This window comes from Grampus griseus, assembly GCF_964374135.1.
Source record: "Grampus griseus genome assembly, chromosome: 2".
Lineage (NCBI taxonomy): Eukaryota > Metazoa > Chordata > Mammalia > Artiodactyla > Delphinidae > Grampus > Grampus griseus.
In genome coordinates this window covers 29,372,225-29,396,462 of record NC_139018.1, presented here as the reverse complement: position 1 = coordinate 29,396,462, position 24,238 = coordinate 29,372,225, and the positions used below count along the sequence as shown (strand labels likewise).

At 43.3% G+C, this 24,238-nt stretch overlaps 1 protein-coding gene across 3 annotated transcripts in view; it reads right to left on the bottom strand.

Moving 5' to 3' along the window:
• Window positions 1-24,238, bottom strand: part of ZFYVE1 (zinc finger FYVE-type containing 1) — a 49,064-nt gene that overhangs the window by 13,876 nt on the left and 10,950 nt on the right. For all 3 annotated transcript variants that reach the window (XM_082647700.1, XM_082647702.1, XM_082647701.1), the window contains exons 3-4: window positions 12,498-13,002; window positions 6,920-7,134 (exon numbers count right to left, since the gene is read on the bottom strand). In XM_082647700.1, the coding sequence (XP_082503826.1) occupies window positions 6,920-7,134; window positions 12,498-13,002 (720 nt within the window). The remainder of the gene's footprint in view (window positions 1-6,919; window positions 7,135-12,497; window positions 13,003-24,238) is intronic.

Here is a 24,238-nt window from a genome sequence, read left to right as displayed (position 1 = left end):
GTAGAGCACTTGGCATAGACTGAGAGCTCAGAAAACGTTAGCTGCCATTATTAATATCATCTTTATTTTTTATGCTGAGAACTCTCTTATTCCCTCACTAATTCAGGTAACACAGGGGATATAAGAACTTCTCTCTTTTCCATGATGGCGCATTGGTCTTCATGGCTGTTTGCATTTGTTGGTGAATATTTAGCTGCAAAAAGATGCTTATGTACCTAAAGCAGTGTTAAAATAAGAAAGAAAGGGCTTCCCTGGTGGCGCAGTGGTTGAGAGTCTGCCTGCCAATGCAGGGGACACGGGTTTGTGCCCTGGTCCGGGAAGATCCCACATGCCGCGGGGCGCCTAGGCCCGTGAGCCATGGCCACTAAGCCTGCGCGTCCAGAGCCTGTGCTCCGCAACGGGAGAGGCCACAACAGTTAGAGGCCCACGTACCGCAAAAAAAATAAAGAAAGAAAAAATAAGAAAGAAAAAACACAGAGCTAACTAAGGAATGCAGAAGTTACTAAGGAGGTATAAGGAAAACCAAAGAATAGCATTTTTAGCCCCAGGTAACTGAAAGGGTAACCTAAGTCCTAGTTTTCCTTAGGAAAAATAATACCAAATTTAGCATGAATCCAACAGCTGGGTTGAATTCAGAAGGCATGCCACTCTCCAGTAAATATAAAATTGCAGCCCAATAATAGTGATAAGCACAAGGTTTTTTCTATTCCAAATTCAAGTGGCCTGGTTCACTTCTCTGAAAGTTCTTCAGAAAAATGGGGGCATTTCTAAGTGTCTCAAGGCTAAGCATAAAACGATCTGCAGCCTGATTCCCATGGGACAAATCCCCACAGAACCACCATCATCACCTGCCCTAGACATTATGTTGGCCAAGGCAACAGTAACTTCTTGTGACATCAGAAAGAGAAGAACTCCTAGACCAACCAGCCTCATCACTTCAGATGCTGGTCACCCATCCTCTCAAATGCTGGGTAACACAAGCATCTCATTTCCCTCACAAGTCACTGAAGAGCTGGCAGTCAGTAGTGAATGAGAACTTACAAGCATCAGGAGGACTTACTGCATCATGAGTATGTGAATAAAACAGTAACTGTTAAAAAGAAAATCTGATGTTCACGTGTTTTAGATACGAGGGTAAGGAGACACTGTTTTCCTTCCTCTATAACCTGATTGTTCCTTTCCAGCGTGGACATGACCACCTAATCCACATACTTCGTCCTTCAAAAATTCCAAACATCACATCATTCCAGGGTTTCTTGGGCTCTCCTCCTCCTGAGGTCCCAAAGCCTTAAGAGGCAGGGAAGGACCTTTCCTGAGAAAGCTTGGGAAAGCACTTGAGGCCAATCTGGAAAAGGTTGCCTGGAGGCCAGATGATCTTGAACTTTAGTTGCCTTGGCAACAGTAGGGCTCTTACTACTGAACCTGTAAGTTTAGCCCCAGTCACCAAAGGCTAGCAGTGAATTTTGATTTGAAATGGAGACTCTTATGTAATCCATGATGCCACCCACCCCCCCAAAAAATATAATAACTTTATAAATACTTAATAGGTGCTTCCTGATGTGACAGAATTAGAAAGTCAGAGTTTCTAGTTTTAGAGATTGGAGGCTAAAGGAGATATTACATAAAACCTATCGAATTCAACTTTAAAATTGTTCTCTCCATTATTCAGAACTGTAAATACAGGCAACAATAGTTAATTCAATATTCAATTCCCTTATTCAGTAGGGACCTAAGCATCTCTTTTCTTTAAATAGACTTACTTGATCAGTGAGAATATGCCCTGCTGGTAGGTATCTGGGCTGTTGCTACTGCGGAAACAGAGCAAAGGAGTGAGTGGTCAAGAAGTGGGGGAAATAACCCAGCTGGAAAAAAGGGACTGGAGCCTGGACCACAACATGGCTAAATGGTAGGAAGAGTGATCAGGTCAGCAGGATGAATCGGGAAACATAGGGGCAAGCAGCTAGAGCAGAAAGAGACTGTAGATCTCTCTCTCACTCACGCTCACTCACATACACACACACACACACACACTCACACATTCTACAAACTCCTCAATCTTTCTCATTAATCACATTTCCTTTTCAATAACGAACATGAAAAGAGAATATGGAGAAGGAAAAAAGATTAAACTTCCCTAGGATCCGATATATTTAGGGAGAAAATATACATATACATTATATACATATACTTCTGTATGCACTGACGTAGCACCAAAATTTCTAGAGGCATAAACAAGAAAGTATTAACAACAGTTATCATACAGTGAGAGGGGAGAGGAGAGAAAGGGACTTAAGTCATGTCTTACATGTTTCTGTACTATTTGAGTCGTTTATCACAAACACACATTGCTTTCTAATTTAAAAAATAACTTTTTAAATTAACCAAACACACAAATACAACTTATAAGAATGTCCTTTCTAAAGGCAACTGGCAATATGCATCAGGAACCTTTAAAGGTGACCACACCTTCTGACCTTCTTAAAAGTTGAGTAACTACTGAGAAGGAATACAACACAGGGTTATATAGACTTGGGAGTCAGACTATCTGGTTCAATCTCTCCACCACTTATTAGAGGAGTCATCTCAGGCCAATCAATGAACCTCTCTGTGCCTCCATTTCTCCACCTCAGAGTTGGTATGAGGATTAAAAGAATGAATACACGTGCGGTGCAGAGCACAGTACATGGCATCAGTAAACACTCCAGAAAGGTTGGCCAGCAGTAGTACTGGGAGTTGTAATTTATCCTAAGGAAACAGGCAGAATGTGGGCAATACCTTTAAATACTTGGAAAATATAATAAGGAAAAAGGGAAACTACTATTAAAATAAGGGCAGAATTACTAAATGTAAAAAATGATCCATTCATATAAATGAAAAAGCATGGAGCTATTTTAAAAACATGTTTTCATAGAAATATTTAATAGCATGGAAAAAATGCTAGGCTTCAATGTTCCATGAAAAAAAAGGTATATTAAGTGTACACACATACATCACAACCCCAATTCTCTTTTTAAAATAAGTAGCAAAGAATCATATAATACCCCATTTTTATTTATCTATTTTTTGCACACTGTTTTTCTTTGCTATTACAAGGATGCTACTATTAACTTCCTCACATAGTTCTCTGTGTTCCTGTGGGAGAGTTTCTTTAAGGCAAATTCCTAGAAATGATATGATTAGAATATATATTATGCATATCTTTACCTCTACTATTGCATTTCAAAGTGGTTGTACTAATTTTACTTCCACTGGAAGTTTATAAGAGTTTACATTGCTTCATACCCTTTTTGACATTTTATTGCCAAACTTGTCAGTGTTTGCCCTTGCATGGTTGTGGTCTTAATTTCTTTGATTACTAGAGAGTTGAGATTTTTTATTTGTGCATCACAGTCTTGACTGCCTCTTATGTGATTTGTCTCTCCATTTTTCCAAAAGGTTTATACATTTTTTCCTAACAATATTCCTGCATACTTTATGTAAAATAAAAAGAAAATCATATAGGAAACAAAATCATATTGGAATATATTCCTAGGCTTCCTGAAGTGTTTACTCAGTGAGTTAGTGAGGAACTGGACAAGGTAAAGCATAAATACCAGGAGAGAAAGAAAAAAAATGGAAGAATCAGAAAGCCAAACAAGTTATTTTGGCACTGATAATTTATCTGCTTATGACCATCCCAGCTCTTTTGTTCCAAAAAGGATTCAAGGCTGCTTATTTTTTTAAAAAATACAACACAAGGGCTTCCCTGGAGGCGCAGTGGTTGAGAGTCCGCCTGCCGATGCAGGGGACACAGGTTCGTGCCCCGGTCTGGGAAGATCCCACATGCCGCAGAGCGGCTGGGCCCGTGAGCCATGGCCGCTGAGCCTGCGCGTCCGGAGCCTGTGCTCCGCAACGGGAGAGGCCACAACAGTGAGAGGCCTACGTACCGCAAAAAAAAAAAAAAAAAAATACAACACAAAACAAAAAATAAGTGGAGAAAAATAAACGACCATTATTATCCACTGCTATAAACTATGAAGAGTGTATTTTAACAGCAATAAAACTCTCCTGCGTCAATTTGCCTAATGCAGACCTTAAAGGTAGTTTTCTATTAGAGTGATTACCAGAGAATTAACAACTTCTAATTGAAACAAAACAACAACCAGAAAAAGACAAAAACAATTTTTTCAAGGATTTGAGTAAGTTCCAAGACCCCACAGCTCCCTGGGGAGAGCCCAAAACACATGCTTAAACAGGTAACTCCTTCCCATGCACAGAGCAGTGGGCCCACATCTCAGTACAGCACAGACCCTGCCTCAGAGAACAGAATATATAGGAGCCAGGTAAACTCTGAGGACAGCACTTACCAAGAAGCCTCAAAACTCCAGCTGACCAGGCTCATTTTAATCACAGAAAGCTTCATGAATCATATCACTTCATAAGAATACACTATAACTCTTTTTCTCAAAAGTACCTAACAATGGGACTTCCCAGTGGCGCAGTGGTTAAGAATCCACCTGCCAATGCAGGGGACACAGGTTCGATCCCAGGTCCAGGAAGATCCCACATGCCACAGAGCAACTAAGCCCACACACCACAACTACTGAGCCTGCGCTCTAGAGCCCATGAGCCACAACTACTGAGCATGCGTGCCACAACTACTGAAGCCCACGTGCCTAGAGCCCGTGCTCCACAAGAGAAGCCACCACAATGAGAAGCCTGTGCACCGCAACAAAGAGTAGCCCCCGCTTGCCACAACTAGAGCAAGCCTGCGCGCAGCAACGAAGACCCAATGTAGCCATAAATAAATAAATAAATAAATAAATTTTTTTTTAAGTACCTAACAAACTGGCCTGGAGTAGGACATCCAAGACACCTGAGGGTAGAATCCCTGACCACTAACTACTGCTTAGAGCACTCAGTGTCCCTGAAGGTCTTATTTAAACTTTAAGCTGGGTTAGCTTTGAGAAAACCTAAGGAACTCTAGAATCCAGCCATTGGCCTAGTCGTTCATACTTATCAGATTTTACAGCCCTTTGTATAACATAGCATGGATTCCCCTCTTTTAAAAATGCTTGCAATACTTGGGTGTAATCTTCCACTTGACTACCTTTGAGCCATTACAATGGACAGTAGCCAATAAATCTAAGTATACTTTAACCTCAAATTCTAATTAGAAATATGTATTTCATGAATTATTCAAATATAATCATTTTTCATAGTTTTTTTCCCTTAACATTATTCACATTAGTTAACACTTATGGAAAATTTACTATATACCAAGTACTTTGCTTCTTAAAGTATGTGTTCTCATTTAATCCCCTCCTCAACTTCATTAGGAACTTCAGTAGGAATCCCCTCATCAACTTCATTAGGAACATCCTACTATTGCCCCTTTTTTACAGACGAGGAAAAAGGTCTGAAGAAGTACAATAAGGGCAAGGATTATTGTCTATCTTATTTTCCACTGTATTCCCAGCACCTGAAACTCTACCTGGCACAAAGATTCACTCATTTATTTGTTGAATGAATGAACAAACGAAAGACAAACTAATTTCCTAAGACCAAGCAGCAGGTAAATGGCAGAAATGGGATTCCAACACAAGTCTGTCTGACTCCAAAGCACCAGCTTTTATAGTCCATTCAGGCTGCTATAACAAAATACCACAGACTGGGTAGATTATTAACAACAGAAATTTATTCCCCACAGTTCTGCAGGCTGGAAGTCCAAGATCAGGGTGCCAGCATGGTGGCCTTCCAGTGAGGGCCTGCTTTCTGGTTCACAGATGGTGCCTTCTCACTGTGTCCTCTCTTGGTGGAAGGGGCTAGGGAGCTCTCTGGGGCTTCTTCTTTTTATTTTTTTTTAACATCTTTGTTGGAGTATAGTTGCTTTACAATGTTGTGTTAGTTTCTGCTGTATAACAGAGTTAATCAGCCATATGTATACATATATCCCCATATCCCCTCCCTCTCACGTCTCCCTCCCTATCCCACTCTGGGGCTTCTTTTATAAGAGCACTTTTATAATGTCACTTATGAGGGCTCCATCTTGATGACCCAATCACCTCCCAAAAGCCCTCCATCACATTGGGCATTAGAATTTCAACATATGAATTTTGGGAGGATACAAACATCCAGCCTTTACCAAGCACTATGCAAAAACCATAAACCATTTTTGAGGGGTAACTTTTCATCCACCACCCCCCCTTTTTCTTTTTAACTTTTCATTTTGATATAATTTCAAACTCGTAGAAAAGTTCCAAGTATAGTACAAGGAACTCCCATATACAATTTACCCAGATTCATAAATCGTTTACATTATGTCCCACTGCAAACTCTTTAAACTCAGTGGATTAAGCAAATCAGCATATGCCCAAAGTCTGTTGCTGGGTAAACCAGGGCTGACCTATCTTTACGCAAAAGCACTCCTCCTATCCCTTCCAGTCTCAGGCTCTATGCCCTAACCGTCAGGGCACCCTCAGATCCCTAGCTCAAGTCTTCATGTCCACACTTGCTGTCCCTTCTCCAAATCCCACACTCCCAGCACTGCCCCAAAGGCCCTGCTCCCTCCCTGCTCCTCTGTACTCAGTCTGCAGGCATGGTGACACAGAGGTATACACAAAGCAAACTGCAAAAAAGGAAGCAGAACTGGCAGGAATTGATTTGATGAATTCCTTATAAAGAATGGTAAAATAAGGTTTTTCTCCAAGATGAGGACCTGTCACCTTTTAACTATCATCCAAGATTCCTCCATACTCATGTTCCTGGCAAGATGAGGCCATTCAACAGGTGCAAACTCTACTCATGCCCTTCCTTTCATATATCCTCTCTTTCAAGCCCAGATTTCTAATCACTGGCATCGACAAAAGCTGGAGAATTGAGTGTTCTTACCACCCACTGGTACCCCAATGAGAAGCACTCGGGGCAGAAGCCAACTGACCTTCAGGGCTTTGAAGATGACCCCTGGGTGCCGGGGAGAACGGGTGGTGTTATTCTCTAGTTGTTGCTCCAAAGCACGTCGAAGACCAGAAAAGTCTGTGGGAGGATTGTATGTCCTCGTTCCCTTGTAATGAATGGAACTGAAGGCTTCAGGGAAGCGGCCCAGCTTCCGGAACCGGTCCTGGATGAGCTTCTCGGGCACCTCAGAGGGGTGATCTGGACAAGCAGAAACAAGTACGTGAACAGTGGCCTCTCTTTAAAAGAAAAAAAAAAAGTCGCCTGTCTTTCATTATTAAAGGGATATATAGTCTGACTCCGTAAATATAAAGTACATAACAGGCAGAACTGATCTATGCTGTTGGAATTCAGATTACCTTTGCCTAGAAGGGAGCACAAGCTGGGACGTGGGTGCTGGTGTGTCATGATCTAGTACTGAATTCACATGTATGCTCAGCTGGTGAAAATGCATCACATATACACTTTTGATATAATGTGCACTTTTTGGTATGTATGTTACATTTCAAGGAAGTGCCTTTTAAAAACAATGTGCTCACTGTAAAAAATCCAAACATGGACTTCCCTGGTGGCTCAGTGGTTAAGAATCCGCCTGCCAATGCAGGGGACATGGGTCCGATCCCTGGTCTGGGAAGATCCCACATGCCACAGAGCAACTAAGCCTGTGCACCACAACTACTGAGCCTGAGCTCTAGAGTCTGTAAGCCACAACTACTGAGCATGTGTGCCACAACTACTGAAACCCACGTGCCTAAAGCCCATGCTCCGCAACGGACAAGCCACCGCAATGAGAAGCCCACACACCACAACAAGAGTAGCTCCCGCTCGCCGCAACTAGAGAAAGCCCGCGTGCAGCAACGAAGACCCAACACAGCCAAAACAAATAATAAATAAATTTATTTAAAAAGAAAAAATCCAAACATGTCAAAGCATAAAAGGAAAGAAATGTACATCCTCTGCTCCCTCCTCCTCATCAAGGTAACTACAGGCCAATGTTTACACTTTCAGACTTTCTTTTCTTACTCAATTACCAACACATTTATGCAACTTGCTTTCATCACTTAATAACATACTGTAAATATGTCCTTGTCAGGTTATACTCTGAGACATTCCTTATTCTTTTTTAACAGCTACACAGTCTTCTATTCTATGGACGTATTCCACCAGTCACCTACGAACGAACATTTAAAATAAATAGCTACTTTGAAAGTGCTGGTCTTATGCTGGTGAAGCTGTGGACAAACTGCCAACGTGTGAGGGTATCAGCCTCCCCATAGTTTCACCAACATTTATCCAGAAATTTGGGGAGTAGCAGTATAAACAGATGCAATAAATATTTTGGAGGTAAAACTTGGAAGGACTTTTAAATTTCCTTTAATACTTTAACAACAAAATCACTCCAATTAACACTGGAAATGTGGCTTTAGCTCATATTTAAAGGTACAGTCATCAAAGAGAAGTAGCCAAAATTCTGCAGTCAATCCCTAACCCCATCTCCTCCTGAACTCTTCCTGTGAGTCACTCTTGAAGGAAGGAGCAGCCCATCAGCAAGTGACTTCTCCCAAAGGCACCCAGAAGCCTGACCACCTTCACTTTCTCCCAACATCAGCTCACAGCTTGTCCCTGAACAAGTAATCGCTCCCAAATGATTATGGGAGCTTGGTCTGCTCGTTTGTAAAACAGAGATAATTTGCCTACTAACTCCCACCTAGGAATCCTCTGTCCAGAAAAAGACCAGGATCTAACAAAATCCAAAAGTCTACAAGACAGAGAAATATGTAATTATCAATTTGCCCACAATTTTGGCACCTCTCCTACCCTGCATAAACTCTGGCTGTCTTGGTTCCATCTCAAGGTTTCAGGAAACAGTGATGGTATTCCAGAAACAACTCTGGATTTAGGAGTTAGAGACCTTGTTTTGAATCCCAATTTTGCAACCTGCTAGCTGGAACCTCCTTGGTTACATAACCTAAGCTGAGTTCAGTTTCTTCATCTGTAAAATATGGCTGCTGTTGACTGAGCTGAATAACAAGGATATCTTAAGTTAGCGTTTATTTTTAGAAAGTGTTGGGACTTCCCTGGCAGTCGAGTGGTTAAGACTCCACACTTCCACTGCAGGGGGTGCAGGTTCGATCCCTGGTCAGGGAACTAAGATCCCACAATGCCGCGTATCGCAGCCAAAAATTAAAAATAAATTTAAAAAATAAATTCTAAAAAATATTTTTTTAATGTTATTCAGCATTTTTTTTTTTTTTTTTTTTTTTGGCTGTGTTGGGTCTCCGTTGCTGCATGTGGGCTTTCTCTAGTTGCAGCGAGCGAGGGCTACTCTTCGTTGCAGTGTGCGGGCTTCTCACTGCGGTGCCTTCTCTTGTTGGGAGCACGAGCTCTAGAGCACAGGCTCAGTAGTTGTCGCACATGGGTTTAGTTGCTCCGCGACATGTGGGATCTTCCCAGACCAGGGTTCGAACCCATGTCCCCTGCATTGGCAGGTGGATTCTTAACCACTGCGCCACCAGGGAAGCCCTCAGCATTTATTTTTTTAAAAACAAATAAATAAACAAACACCTAGCATAGTGCATGGCACACAGCCAAAAAAAAAGTTACTTTTGAAAGGCTAGTTATTTCAAAATCCTGAACTGGAAGTTAGACCTTCCCCTCACCAAAGTTGTAAAGATCCAAAGTGGCATAAAAATGCTGATCACAGGAGGCACCCTAAAGTCAGCATTTCCAACCCCCTCTCCTTATCTCAGAGTCACATGCTAATGAGGCTCTTCTTCCACTCCGGAATATTTAGATTTCTCATCTTCCCACTAGACCCAGGTCCTTCAGATTCTAACTCCTTAATACAGTCCCAGTCTGTCCACTTCCCGCCTACTGCCCCTGCCCTGGCTCAGGCCCCATCACTCCTCACCTAGTAAGGTGATAACCTTCTGGCCATCTCCCTGCCTCCAGGCATGCCTCTCTAGTTCATCCTGCAAAAGGCCGCAGGGGATCTTCTGAAAATACAGATCTGATCACGTAACTCCCTGCTTAGAATCCTTCAGGGGCTCTTGTCATACTTGTGACCTCAATCAAGGCCATCCACGCATGATCTGATCCCTGAGTATGTCCACTACTCCCTCCCACACCATCTATGCTTCAGACACACTGAGCCCCTTCATTCAGCAAATATCTGATGAGAGCCTACTGTGTGTCAAGCACTCATCCAGGCTCTTCAAAGGCAGCAGTGAATAAGACAGGCAAGGTTCCTGCCTTCACGGAGTTGCCATTCCAAGGGGAAAAGGCCAAAAACAAGTAAGCAAACAAACAGGATGATTTCAGACAGCGACAGGTGCCCTGATGCACATGAACAAGGTGATGCAGTAAGACTGTGACCACCGGGGTGCAGGAAGGACCACTTTAAAGGAGACACTTGGGAAAGGCTCCAATGGGGTGAGAGTTGAGATGAATCTGAAAGAGGACGGCTAACTGGGGAAAGACTGTTCCAGGCAGACAGAGTAGCATATGCAAAGATGGGAACAGAGAAAAGGCTGGTATAGCTAGCGGAGAGAGTGAAAGGGGGTAACTAGAGAAAGAGTTCAGAAACAGAGGCAGGAGGTAGAGTGAGGACACCGTAATTAGGAGTTTAGTTTTTTTTTTTTTTTTTTTGCTGCTTTGGGTCTTCATTGCTGCGCATGGGCTTTCTCTAGTTGCAGCGAGCGGGGGCTACTCTTCGTTGCGGTGCGCAGGCTTCTCATTGCAGTGGCTTCTTTTGTTGTGGAGCACAGGCTCTAGGCACGCGGGATTCAGTAGTTGTGGCATGCGGGCTCAGCAGTTGTGGTTCGCGGGCTCTAGAGCTCAGGCTCAGTAGCTGCGCACGGGCTTAGTTGCTCCGCGGCAGGTGGGATCTTCCCGGACCAAGGCTCGAACCCATGTGCCCTGCATTGGCAGGCGGATTCTTAACCACTGTGCCACCAGGGAAGTCCTGGATTTTTATTTATTTATTTTTGTCTGCACTGGGTCTTCGTTGCTGTGCGCAGGCTTTCTCTAGTTGAGGTGAGTGGGGGCTACTCTTTGTTGTGGTGCGCAGGCTTCTCATTGAGGTGGCTTCTCTTGTTGAGGAGCACAGGCTCCCGTAGTTGTGGCACGTGGGCTCAGTAGTTGTGGCTCATGGGCTCTAGAGCACAGGCTCAGTAGTTGTGGCACACGGGCTTAGTTGCTCCGCAGCATGTGGGATCTTCCCGGACCAGGGCTCAAACCCGTGTCGCCTACACTGGCAGGCAGCTTCTTAACCAGTGTGCTACCAGGGAAGCCCTGGATTTTATTTTGATTTAGTGGAAAGCTATTGGCAGGTTGGAAGCAAGAGTATGACATGATCTAAATTATAAATTAAGCTTTTAAAAAGCATCACTCCCCATGCTTTGTGGAGGACGCATTGAAGGGGGTGAGAATGGAATCCAGGAACTCACTGTACAACTACCTACAGTTCCCTGGACACAACGAGCTCTTCAAAATACTAGGGGTTTGCTCTTTCTGGAGCATCCTTACTCCCCTCCTCTATATAGCCGAGTCTCTAGAGTTCAAATGTCACCTCCTCTTTCCTAGATCCCATAAGGAGGTGTAAAGGGCCCCTCTTCTGCACTCTCACAGCTCCAGGACCTACATCCACCACAGAACAGAACACGTGTGGTCTCTCCAACTAGACTATCAGCTATTCGAGGGTGGGAACTGTTTTTTGTTTTTCAGCTTGGGGCCCCAGTGCTCAGCACATGACATTGTGCACTTAATAGACTTTGTTGACTGAATGAACGTAAATAATGTAACTGTTTTAGGGGCCCACACTACCGTCCCTACCTGCATCCAATCACTGTCACTGCACCTGCTCCCTCATCCTCCCACTCAGGTGATGCTCTTGCTTCCCATTTCTTTAAGAAAATAGAAACAATAAGACAACTTCCACACACACATCCACCACATCTGCCTACTTACCAGTAACCATGTCCATATAATCTACCTTCTCTCCTGCTGTCATGGATGAACTGTCCATGCCCCTAAGGTCAACCCTCCACCTGTACATCACTCCTGCTCTCTCTCTTACATCTGCACTTCTTCTTTTCTAGTGAATCATTCCCATCAGTACACAAGTGTCTGCAATACCTCACATCTTAAATTTTTAAAAAGGGAAAACTCCTTGAAGTCCCAAATCAGCCTCCAGCTATCACTTCATTTGTCTGCTTCCCTTTATAGAAAGAACTCTTTGAAAGAGGTGAATATACTACCTTAAGTTTTCTCCTTCTGTTCTCTTGATCCCACTCTGATTAGGCTTTCATGCCCACCATCCCTGGGAAACAGTCTTATCCAGATTCCCAAGGACTCTAAACCTCCAAAGCCAACAGGCAATTCTCAATCCACATCCTGATCATGAGCAGATTCTGACGTGGTTAATCACTCCATCCCTCTTGAGACACTTCCTTATGTCTTGCCCCAGCAGAAATTTTTCTGGGCAATCTACCACCACCAAGTTGCTACTGCAGCCCAATGTACCCAGGAAGGTCAACGTGTGACATAGTACCCCATCTACTCACCAGAGCCTAGCAGCTGAGTGTGCACAGTCTCGTGGAAAATGATAACAGCAGGGCCCAGGGTGGACAGGGGGACATCCAGGCCACAGCGGGCAGTGGTAGCCTTGAGCTCCTTGGTGAAGTGCTTCAGGTAAGCTTCTGAGGCGTCCCCAAGGAACTTGAAGAGGTCATTGTGCAGCCGGTCTGCGTGAGTTCGATAAATGACGAGGTCTGAGATGGCCAGGACCTTAAGCAGCAGCCGTGTTCTCTGGCTTAGGTTCACTGTAGCCCCCAAGAGCCCTTCTGTGTCTATCACTGCTACTTTGTGGACTGGGTCATATGCTGCCCACACTCCCACAGTGCAGGACTCCTGGGCAGGGGAGGTTTTGAAGACTTCCCGGCCATAAAAGAAAGTGTGGTTGAGGGTATGAGACTTCCCATCCCCAGTATTTCCAAAAATGGAAACCACTTTCAGATGCTGATCAGGTTTGCAGTCCAATTTCCTAATAAAGTCCTCTTCATTCGTTACCTTCCCAAAAAAAGGAAAAAACAAAAAAGACAATGAAATATGGAAACTGCAAAATAGCTAGAAACACCTGCAAGAAGAACAAGTGCTTCCCAGGGCCCCTTGATTGACTTGTCAAGGTGGCAAGGAAAAGAAGTCCCAGGATAAAAGCCTCTCACCCAGCACTTACCCCTAGCAAACAGCTAACGGGAACTTTTAAAGCCTCAGTCAGTATAAGAACTTAGTGGTCATGAAAGAGCTAAAACTATAAACTCTTAGAAGAAGACATAGGAGGAAATTTTATGACCGTGGATTAGGCAAAGGCTTCTTAGATATGACACCAAAAGCAATACAACAAAAGAAAAAAGAGATAAAATGAACTTCATCAAAATTAAAAGCTTTTATTCTGCAAAGGATTCCATCAAGTGAAAAGACAACCCAAAGAATGGGAAAAATATTTGCAAATCACATATCTGATAAGGGACTAGTGGTCCAGAATACAGAAATAATTCCTATAACTCAACAAGAAAAAAATAACCTAATTAAATATTAAGCAAAAAATCTGCATAGACATTTCTCCAGAGAAGATATATAAATGGTCAATAAGCACATGAAAAGATGCTCAACACCATAGTCATCAGGGAAATGCAAATCAAAACCACAACGAGGGGGTAGGGAGCGGGCAGCGTTTAAAAAAAAAAAAAAAAAACCACAACGAGATATCCCTTCACACCCACTAGGATGGCTATGATCAAAAAGATAATAGCAAGTTTTGGTGAGAATATGGAGAAATTTCAATGCTCATACACTGCTGGTGAGAATGTTAAATGGCACAGCCACTCTGCAACACAGTGTGGCAGCTTCTCAAAAAGTGAAGCATAGACTTACCATATGTCTCAGTAGTTCCACTCCTAGGTATAAACCAAGAGAACTAAAAACACATGTCCACACAAGACCTGAACATGAATGTTCATAGCAGCATTATCCATAATAGCCAAAGGTGGAAACAAGCCACATGTCCATCAACTGATGAATGGATAAACAAAATGTGGTATATCATACAATGAAATATTATTCAACCATAAAAAGGAAGTACTGATATATGCTACAACGTGGATGAACCTTAAAAACATTATATTAAGTGAAAGAAGCCGGACACAAAATGTTACATATTCTATAATTCCATTTATATGAAATGTCCACTACAGGCCAATTCATAGAGACAGAAAGTATGTTAGTGGTTGCCAGAGGCTAGGGGAAGCAGGAATAGGGAGTGACTGCTAATGGTACAGGGTTTCTATTTGGGGTGATGAAAATGTTCTGGAATTAGATAGTGCTAAGGGCTGTATAACTTTATAAATATACTAAAAACACTGAACTGTAGAATTGTATACTTTAAAAGGATGACAAATACATGGTATGTGAATTACATCTAAATAAAACTGTTTAAAAAAAAGAAGAAGAACTTATTAGTCAAATTTTATCCATCCATAATTCCTCTGTACAGTTTAAAGAACACTGCAGTCCTTGTAAAAAGTCAGGCCAGGGGACTTCCCTGGTGGTCCAGTGGGTAAGACTCCACGCTCCCAATACAGGAGGCCGAGGTTCAATCCCTGGTTGGGGAACTAGATCCCGCATGCATGCTGCAACTAAGAAGTCCTCATGCCACAGTGACGATCCCACGTGCTGCAACTAAGACCCGGCGCAGCATGAATGTGTGAATGAATGAATAAATAAATAAATCTTTAAAAAAAAAAAAAAAGTCATGCCAGGAAGGAAGAGACCTGGTGCCAGTGAGATCCCAGACTGCAGCTCCAGAAAGATGCTCAGGGTCTCTAACTCTTATAATACAGAACCCCGGGGTCAAAGCTCCTAATTCAAATAGGCAGTGTTCTACTCCAGCTAAAGGAGTGATGAACCTTTACACCTAGCATCCTCCAGCCACAAGAGAAAAAACACTGCTGTCATTGTCACTGTTACTGTCATTGTTCTGTCATTAACACGGTTCAGCTGGGAACTACATATCCTAGAATCCCTTTCCCCCTACGATTCTGGGTTAGAGTTGGCCAAAGAGGAACGTGCATAAAATCTGGAAGGCAGAAGTGAAGGGCTGGCCATCCCTTTCTGAAGGTCTTTTCACAGTCAGATACAGTACAAGTCATAATCAGAGGGGCCCTGTCAGTTCTCCGGCTGGATTCCCCAGGTCCCAAATCTTTTCTGTGTGTATTTTTGTTCCAAAGGCTCACACCTGCAACTCTTCTTCAGAGGCCGGTTATCAGGCTACTAGACTTAGTCAAAATCACCTGGGAGTTTACAGCCCCTGAGGGTGACCCTTGGAAATGACCTATGGCTGCAAACATCACGAAAGCTATGAGGCCACTCACATGCCAGAGCTCCCCTGGGGGCCAGGCTGGAGTGGCCTTTGGAGGCCTGGTTGCATCCTGCCTACACCACCCACAATAAGTCACTCACACAGGACCCTGATTCTCAAGAGTCTGCTGGTTTGATAAAGAGAAGTTAGAGAAATGTAGACAGACCACTGGGTGTGATAATATGATGTCTTCATTTCTCATAACTCATCAAGATGGTAAACCACTCATTATTCTATTAATAACATCACTACTGCTATGTTAATAGCCTTAATGTTAATGATAATATTAATAATTTCATTTACTGAATGCCCACTGCAGTGACAGTGCCCTTCACTAGATCCATGAGGGCAGAACTGAGTCTATCTTTACATCCCTAGTACTTCGGACACAGCCTGGCACATAAGAGGAGTTCAATATCTAGTTACTGAATGAATGAATGCCAGGCACCTTGCTAGGTACTTTAACCACTTTTCTCCACCTTGTATCTTCCACAGGGCTTAACACACAGCAGCATTTGATAATGGGCTCACTGATCTCCCAAGCAACCGAGAGGAACAAGAAGTTACACAGAACAGCCCATTCTGGACTGGTGTCACTCAGTCAGCCTTGTTCCAAGCTGCTAAGCTGGACACAAAAGAAACAAAACAAAATCTCCATAAACCTCTACCAGCAAGGAGTCAGATAAGGTCAGAGGGCCGGCTGCAAGAGCCATGAAACAGTCCTGGGGAAGAAGACTCAGCCCAGGAGTTTTCTCCCCTGGAAATCTACTCCTTCATGAATCTGTTACCCAAAAATCAACAACTGCTATCCAGGATACTCAAGAGTGGGCACCTGAAAAGGGGCCTGTAGGAGCCGTTAGGTACAGAATTAAGTGTCTCAAGATTCATATTGATTAAGTACCACCAAATGACATACATAATATATAGAAATAGCTCATTCGAGTCAGCATTTGGGGATACTACTTTGGAACCAGGTGTCCTGGGGTATGTTAAACATACAAGTTCATGTGTTGGGCATGTGCAGATGGGTCCAGTGCAAAGAATTCTGGGAGGTGGAGCTCAAACCTCAGGCCGATTTTTCTACCAAGGAGCCCTAGATGATCATTTAATATGCACTGATAGCACTTTTTCACATGTAAAATGAGGATATAACCATCTTTGCCTCCCCTGACTGGGTATTGGCTGCTAATCAAATCAACAGATAAATAAGAAAATGCCTGGCAAACTGAAACCATGCTTCATTTTTCCTTCTGCATTTCACATTATTTTGCTCCCTGTTACGCTATTCAATTCATCCTTACCCTGTGGGCATTTTCCCCTGAGCCAGGAAGGAGAGAACAGCCTAGGTGGTAGCAAGACTGGTTTTCAATCAGGGGAGGAGAAGGTCAAGAAAAGATAAGAAGGACTTCCCTGGTGGCGCAGTGGTTAAGAAGTGGTTAAGAATCCGCCTGCCAGGGCGTCCCTGGTGGCTCAGTGGTTAAGAATCTGCTTGCCAATGCAGGGGACACGGGCTCGATCCCTGGTCCAGGAAGATCACACATGCCGCAAAGCAACTGAGTCCGTCCACCACAACTACTGAGCCTGCGCTCTAGAGTCCACGAGCCATAACTACTGAAGCCCGCATGCCACAACTACTGAAGCCCGTGTGCCTAGAGCCCATGCTCTGCAACAAGAGAAGCCACAGCAATGAGAAATGAGACATGTTGGAAGTGGTCCTCAGCCCTTACATAACAGCAAAAGCAGGAGCAACACCCCAAAGCCGCTCCTCCCCAACCTCCCGCCTTCAGTCCTCCTCCAGCTTGCGTGGACCTCAGGCAAGTCAGAAACACCCAATTCCACTCCCATCTTTGCCACTATGTGGCCTTGGAAAAGCTACTTAACTACTGAAGCCTCAGGGAAATGAGATAATAACAGATACTACTGAAAGGACTAAATGATAAAGCACACAAAGGGCACAGCACAACGCCTGGCAGCAGTAGGCACTTGATGAATATCACTCATTATCTGTAAAGACGAGGCCACTGGGAAAGCCTCCAGGGGCACGGCAGCAGCACCAGCAGCAGGCTCGGGCCTGCTTGTGGCTCTGAAATTGCTCATCCAGGGACTAAAGTAGCCAATGTGGTGAGATCTAAACTGTTCTATCTGAAAATGAAAGATCTCACTGCTTGCTCCTGATAGCTCCTTTCCACTCCCGGTAAGCAAAGCAACATAGTATTATTAATACTGACTTTATAGCTGACTCTTAGTCAAGGTACTATCTAATATCATATCCATCTTGAAGAAACCAAACAGTACACCCCTCTCTCTATCACTGTCTCACCCATAAAGCTTTTCACTTTGTGTAGAGTTCCAAGGAGAGTTCCTAAAATGAAATGTAACAGTACTCGATCATCTCCACTGTTCCAATTCAGAGTTCAAAGCAGTTTACAGCAGTGCAAAGTCAACCTCTGCCCCAAGCAGGCAATGGGAATGATGACAGTCTCCCTCAAGAAATTCCTTCTTAGGGACTTCCCTGGTGGTACTGTGGTTAAGAATCTGCCTGCCAATGCAGGGAACACGGGTTCAACCCCTGGTCCGGGAAGATCCCACATGCCGCGGAGCAACTAAGCCCATGTGCCACAACTACTTAGCCTGAGCTCTAGAGCCTGTGTGCCACAACTACTGAGCCTGCGTGCCACAACTACTGAAGCCTGTGCCCCACAACAAGGGAAGCCACCACAATGAGAAGCCCGCACACCACAACGAAGAATAGCCCCCGCTCACCTCAACTAAAAAAGACTGTGTGCAGCAACGAAGACCCAACACAGCCAAAAATAAATAAAGTAAATAAATTTTAAAAAAAAGAAATTCCGTCTTAGCCATCAGAGAATTATTCCAAGAAGAATGACCACATGGGCTTTGTTCCGAGGAGGCCTTAGAAGGGAAAAGCAAGAGATGGGATAGAAACTGAAGTAAAAAGGCTTGGAAGGAAGAAAGTTCAACAGAGACTAAAAGTTAAACTCCAAAGACACCGGCAAACACTCCAAAGCAAAGAAGCTCCGCACTGAGGTCCTTTCAGTTCTGGTCTCTCTGGGTGAAAAGGATCTGATTTGTACCAACGACAATCAGACAGTCCTCTAAATTTTTATGGTGTTCCCTTAGCTGAGGGCAAAAATCAGCTCCTTCCCCAAAGTAATGGAAAGGGCTCAGGGAAGCGTGGCTGCTCCCCGCCACGACCTAAGGCTCATGATAAATCCCACCCCCGAGCCAACGAAGACAATTTTATCTCTCTCCACTGAGATTCTAAAATTAATCTAAATTAATAAATTATTCCCAAAGTTAAGTTCCCACTAATTACTTTTATGTGATGGTCTGTGGGTTATTCTCCTTTCATTCCGTTTTTGCCTGAGTTCAGAGGAAGAGACAGAACCCAAAGAAACCAAAACAGATTCTTGATCTTATCAGAACTGGGACCACTATTCCAGAAGGAAACTAAAACTCGATTACTTCATTTAATCTGTAGACCAAAAACAGTTGCCTGCCATTTCAGTAAACAAAGAATGCTGCCTGCCATCCTGGTAAACAACGAATGTTGCCCCCATCAAGCCATCAGTCACTGCAGCCACCCCTCCCCCCATGGTTCACCCTGAGGGGGATTCAGGATGGAGAAAAACAGGATACTGACCCTAGGTAGTGAAGATGTATATCAAAGGAATAATTTTAGTGAGCCCAGACTCTTGCATGTTCCCATACACAGAAAAGCACTAAAATCATTAACCTGAGGTGTCTGTTCTTTGTGATTAGAAGTAATCTTTTGATGTTGGACGACAAGGTTTTTGGGGGGGTTTTCCCAGCAAAAACTCCCATATATCCTGGCTCCTCCCTTAACCCCTATGAAACAGTTCCTCAGAGCCATCTAAGAGGCTGTAGTCCAGGCTATAGTCCTCAGTAAGGTCACAGAGTAAAACATAATTCGCAGCTTTTAGGCTGTGTTTTTTTTTTTCAGTCCGCAAATCAACAGACATGTATCAAGCTTCATCTAGTGTCTGGCACTGACCTAATGATGTTAGACCAGCACAAGTATAGAATTTAGGTAACAATTTCCTTCTTCTGTGGGAAGGAAAGGAGAAGCGGAAAGTGAGGGAACTCAAACTCCAGCCAATGATTTAAGTCCATGGCCTAATTTTCAGGCAGAATTTTACTTAAACAGTGTCATACAGATCAGTAGCCACTCCATTTTTAAAGTCCAAAACCAAAGGAGGTTCCATTCCAATAGCAAACTCCTATTGCCAGAAAGTTCTAGTAAGCCTGTTTCCCCCAACCCAGCTAGTTCAGAAAATTACCTTTCATTCTATCCTCAAAGGAGTCTATATTTTTGTGTTTATCCATGTATGTGTCAATAGAGTTTCATGTTAAAACAACTGTTTCTCAATCAAATGTTTTCTTAAGACCGCTGAAGTCACAAGATGGGCCTTGCAAACACATGGAGCACATTTGATAAGGGCAAAGATCACTTTCTTCCACTCCAGTGTCCCCAAAGAGTTCCATTACTTGAGAGGTCAGGAATTCTCCTACCATGTCTTCTAACTACCAGTGGTGCTTCTGACACATAGCCTCACAGCGCTGCCTGCAGCTCCCCTCCTCCTCTAGCAGGAAAGAGAAATGTTTCTGTGTAGAGATGACCCACAAAATAAATTTTTTTAAAGGGTCATTTTTAGCACCATGGTCAGTTTCTTTGACTTCACCCAGCTCATCCAGTTCAGCTCTCCATTTATATCTCCATAAAAAGTTTTCCAAAGCCATGCTGAATTCTGAGGACAGACTGGAAATACCAAGTCATCCTCAAGATCCACGTCATCCTCAAGGGACTCTTCCAAGGGGCTTCCAGATGGAAGATGGAGGCCCCCTTTTAAGTGGCATAGCCTTATCAGATACCCATATCTGGCCAGCTACAAAAACAGACACACGCTCTGGTAAAGGCTCTAGGACCTAGCAGTAACAACACCAGGCTAGACAGAAGACGAGAGCTGAGCACAGGGAACTGTATTCAATATCCTATAATAAACACCAATGGAAAAATTTTTTTAATTTTTTAAAAAGAAAGAGCTAGGCCATCATCAAAAACTCTAGAAACAATAAATGCTGGAGAGGGTGTGGAGAAAAGGGAACCCTCCTGCACTGTTGGTGGGAATGTAAGTTGATACAGCCACTATGGAGAACAGTATGGAGGTACCTTAAAAAACTAAAAATAGAACTACCATATGACCCAGCAATTTCACTACTGGGCATATACCCTCAGAAAACCGTTATTCAAAAAGATACCTGTACCACAATGTTCACTGCAGCACTATTTACAATAGCCAGGATATGGAAGCAAACTAAATGTCCATCGACAGATGAATGGATAAAGATGTGGCACATATATACAATGGAATATTACTCAGTCATAAAAAATAACGAAATTGAGTTATTTGTAATGAGATGGATGGACCTAGAGTCTGTCATACAGAGTAAACTAAGTCAGAAAGAGAAAAACAAATACCATATGCTAACGCATATATATGGAATCTAGAAAAATGGTACTGATGAACCTAGTGCCACAGCAGGAATAAAGATGCAGACGTAGAGAACAGACTTGAGGACACGGGGGGAAGCGGAAGCTGGGACGAAGTGAGAGAGTGGTATGGACATATATACACTACCAAATGTAAAATAGATAGCTAGTGGGAAGCAGCTGCACAGCACAGGGAGATCAGCTCAGTGCTTTGTGACCACCTAGAGGGGTGGGATAGGGAGGGTGGAAGGGAGGCTCAAGAGGGAGGGAATATGGGGATATATGTATACATATAGCTGATTCACTTTGTTGTACAGCAGAAACTAACACAACATTGTAAAGCAATTATACTCCAATAAAGAGGTTAAAAAAAAAAAAAAAGAAAGAGCTAGGTTCAGATCCACCTCTACCTGGATCACACTATGGACAATTTACTCAACCCTTGCTCACAGCCTCCATTCCTCACCCACCATCTCTGATAACATTTTCCCATTATTCCTGGTTCCGAGCTTCCCACTACAATGTACTCCAGGCTGGCAAGGGTCTGGGCCATGTTGTTCACCGCTGTAGCCCTAGCACAGAGCCTGACACGTAACAGGAAATCTACACTTATTTGTTAAAAGAATGAATGGACACAGCACAGAATGTCTAAATGCTATATTCCCTCTGGGGAAGGGAACAGCGTAGTGTTACCATTAAGGGTCCAATCTGCCTCGACCACTCACTGACTTTAGAATAAAGAAGTTATTTAACTTCTCTGGGCCTCTGTTTTCTCTCCTGTAAAATGAGGATAACAACACAATCTACTTTACAGGGTCACTGTAAGGATTAAGTGAGTTATTAATGCACATCAAGCACTCAGCACAGTGGAAGCATGCAGTAAATGTGAGAGAAGTGCTGACTGATATTACTGCTGCAGTTGCCCGAGTCTGCCTCTAGGCCACACTCGTCACCACCACCGCAGAATTTCATTACATTATCGATCCCAAGCAAAAACCCTCCAGAGGGAAGGTTTCCAATAAATGCCTCATTAAAGAATCAGGGATAATGGGACAAGTTAGAAATTTACTCAACACATGCCACTCCCTCCCTCAAAAGGATGTATATTTTCAATTAAAAGAAAAAAGCTGTTAGGACTTCCCTGGTGGCGCAGTGGTTAAGAATCCGCCTGCCAATGCAGGGGACACGTGTTCATGCCCCGGTCCGGGAAGATCCCACATGCCGCAGAGCAACTAAGCCCGTGCGCCACAACTACTGAGCCTGTGCTCTGGAGCCCGCGAGCCACAACTACTGAGCCTGCGAGCCGCAACACTGAAGCCCACGCACCTAGAGCCTGTGCTCCGCAACAAGAGAAGCCACCGCAATGAGAAACCCGTGCACTACAACAAATAGTAGCCCCTGCTCGCCACAACTAGAGAAAGCCCACATGCAGCAATGAAGACCCAATGCAACCAAAAATAAATTTTTTTAAAAAGATGTTATAAGATTGCATAATACATATATTATGCATAAGAAAGCATTCAGTCTTCATAACTATGAAGTCACATGATTCCAAGAATTATTAGTACACTAGAGACTCCCTAAAGTGCCTTTCTCACAGTTTATGTTGAAGATCTTAATGGATGACACAGCTTTATAAGGAGATCTTTGATGTCTGAGGTGGACACTGAAAGGGGCCTGGTTTCTGTTATACATGGAATGTGATAGTGGAGCCCTGGTGAAGTAACAGTATAGCATATAACTATTTAAGTAACAATAGTAACCACTCCAGCATTATCACCCTCCTCTGAATTTCCATAATGGCCTCTCTGTACTGCTCTGAGGTCATTCACCTTATTTCTTTTTTTTTTTAATTTATTTATTTATTTTATTTTTGGCTGTGTTGGGTCTTCATTGCTCTGTGCAGGCTTTCTCTAGTTGCGGCGAGCAGGGGCTACTCTCTGTTGTGGTGTGCGAGCTTCTCATTGCGGTGGCTTCTCTTGTTGTGGAGCACGGGCTCTAGGCGCATGGGCTTCAGTAGTCGTGGCTCGCAGGCTCAGTAGTTGTGGCTCACGGACTCTAGAGCGCGGGCTCAGTAGTTGTGGTGCACGGGCTTAGTTGCTCTGCGGCATGTGGGATCTTCCCGGACCAGGGCTGGAATCCACGTCCCCTGCATTGGCAGGCGGACTCCTAACCACAGCACCACCAGGGAAGCCCCACCTTACGTCTATGTATTTGGTTGTTGTGGTTGTTGTTGCTCACCGAGCAGCTTGTGGAACCTCAGTTCCCCGACCAGGGATCAAACCGGGGTCAATGGCAGTGGAAGCCCAAGGCTTAACTGGACCGCCAGGGAATTCCCTATGTATTTGTTTTCTATTACCACTCGACTGTCCTCTCCTCAAGGGTGAGTTCAGTGTCTTAGTGCCACTTTCTATCTCCCTCAGTTGTCAGCACATCGTAGGCACTCATTAAATGTTTGCTAAATAATGATTAAACTGATTTATTCTCATTAATACATTTTATTCATTCGACAAATATTATTTGAGTGCCTACCATATGCCAAACACTGTTCTAGATGAGGATGAACAGAAGGGGAAAAAAATCACTGTCTGATCAAAATGTTCTAAAATTGACTGTGATGATGGGTGCATAGATCTGCGACTATACTAAAAGCCATTAAACTGTACACTTCAAACGGGTGAATCGTATGGTATGTGAATTATATCTCAATAAAACTATTTTTGAAAAAAGTAAATGCAACCTTAAAAAGGATTGAGATACTAGTGGCTTTCTTCTATTGTAAAATTAAGATAAAATTGTATACTTTTCTGTAGTTCTGTATTTTCAGTATTTTAACATGATAAGTCTATGTTATTTTTATAATTGGAAAATAATAAACATTGTATAAAAAAGACACACAAAAAAACCCACTGCCCTCTGGGATGGACTGCTTAACAGGTACAGGGTTTTCTTTTGGGATGATGAAAATGTTTTAGAACTAGACAGAGGTGGTAGCTGCACAACATTGTGAATATACCAAATACCAATGAACTGTTCGCTTTAAAATGGTTAATTTTATGTTACATGAATTATACCCCAATTAAAAAAAATCACTGTCCTCATAAAGCTTACATTGTAATGGAGAGAAGAAAGACAATAATCAAACAATATATATGGTATAAAAAATGTCCATCGACAGTGAGTGAAGATATCACGGTATATCCACACAATGGAACAAATTACTGGCCACAAGGACCAGAAAGGTGTGCAGAAAGAATTACAGGATTCTCAAACAGCCTCTACTCAGAGACAAGTACAAAAGACAGTGGGGCTTTCCCAGGAATGAAAGCCTCTGCCATCCCTCCCCAGTCTTGCTT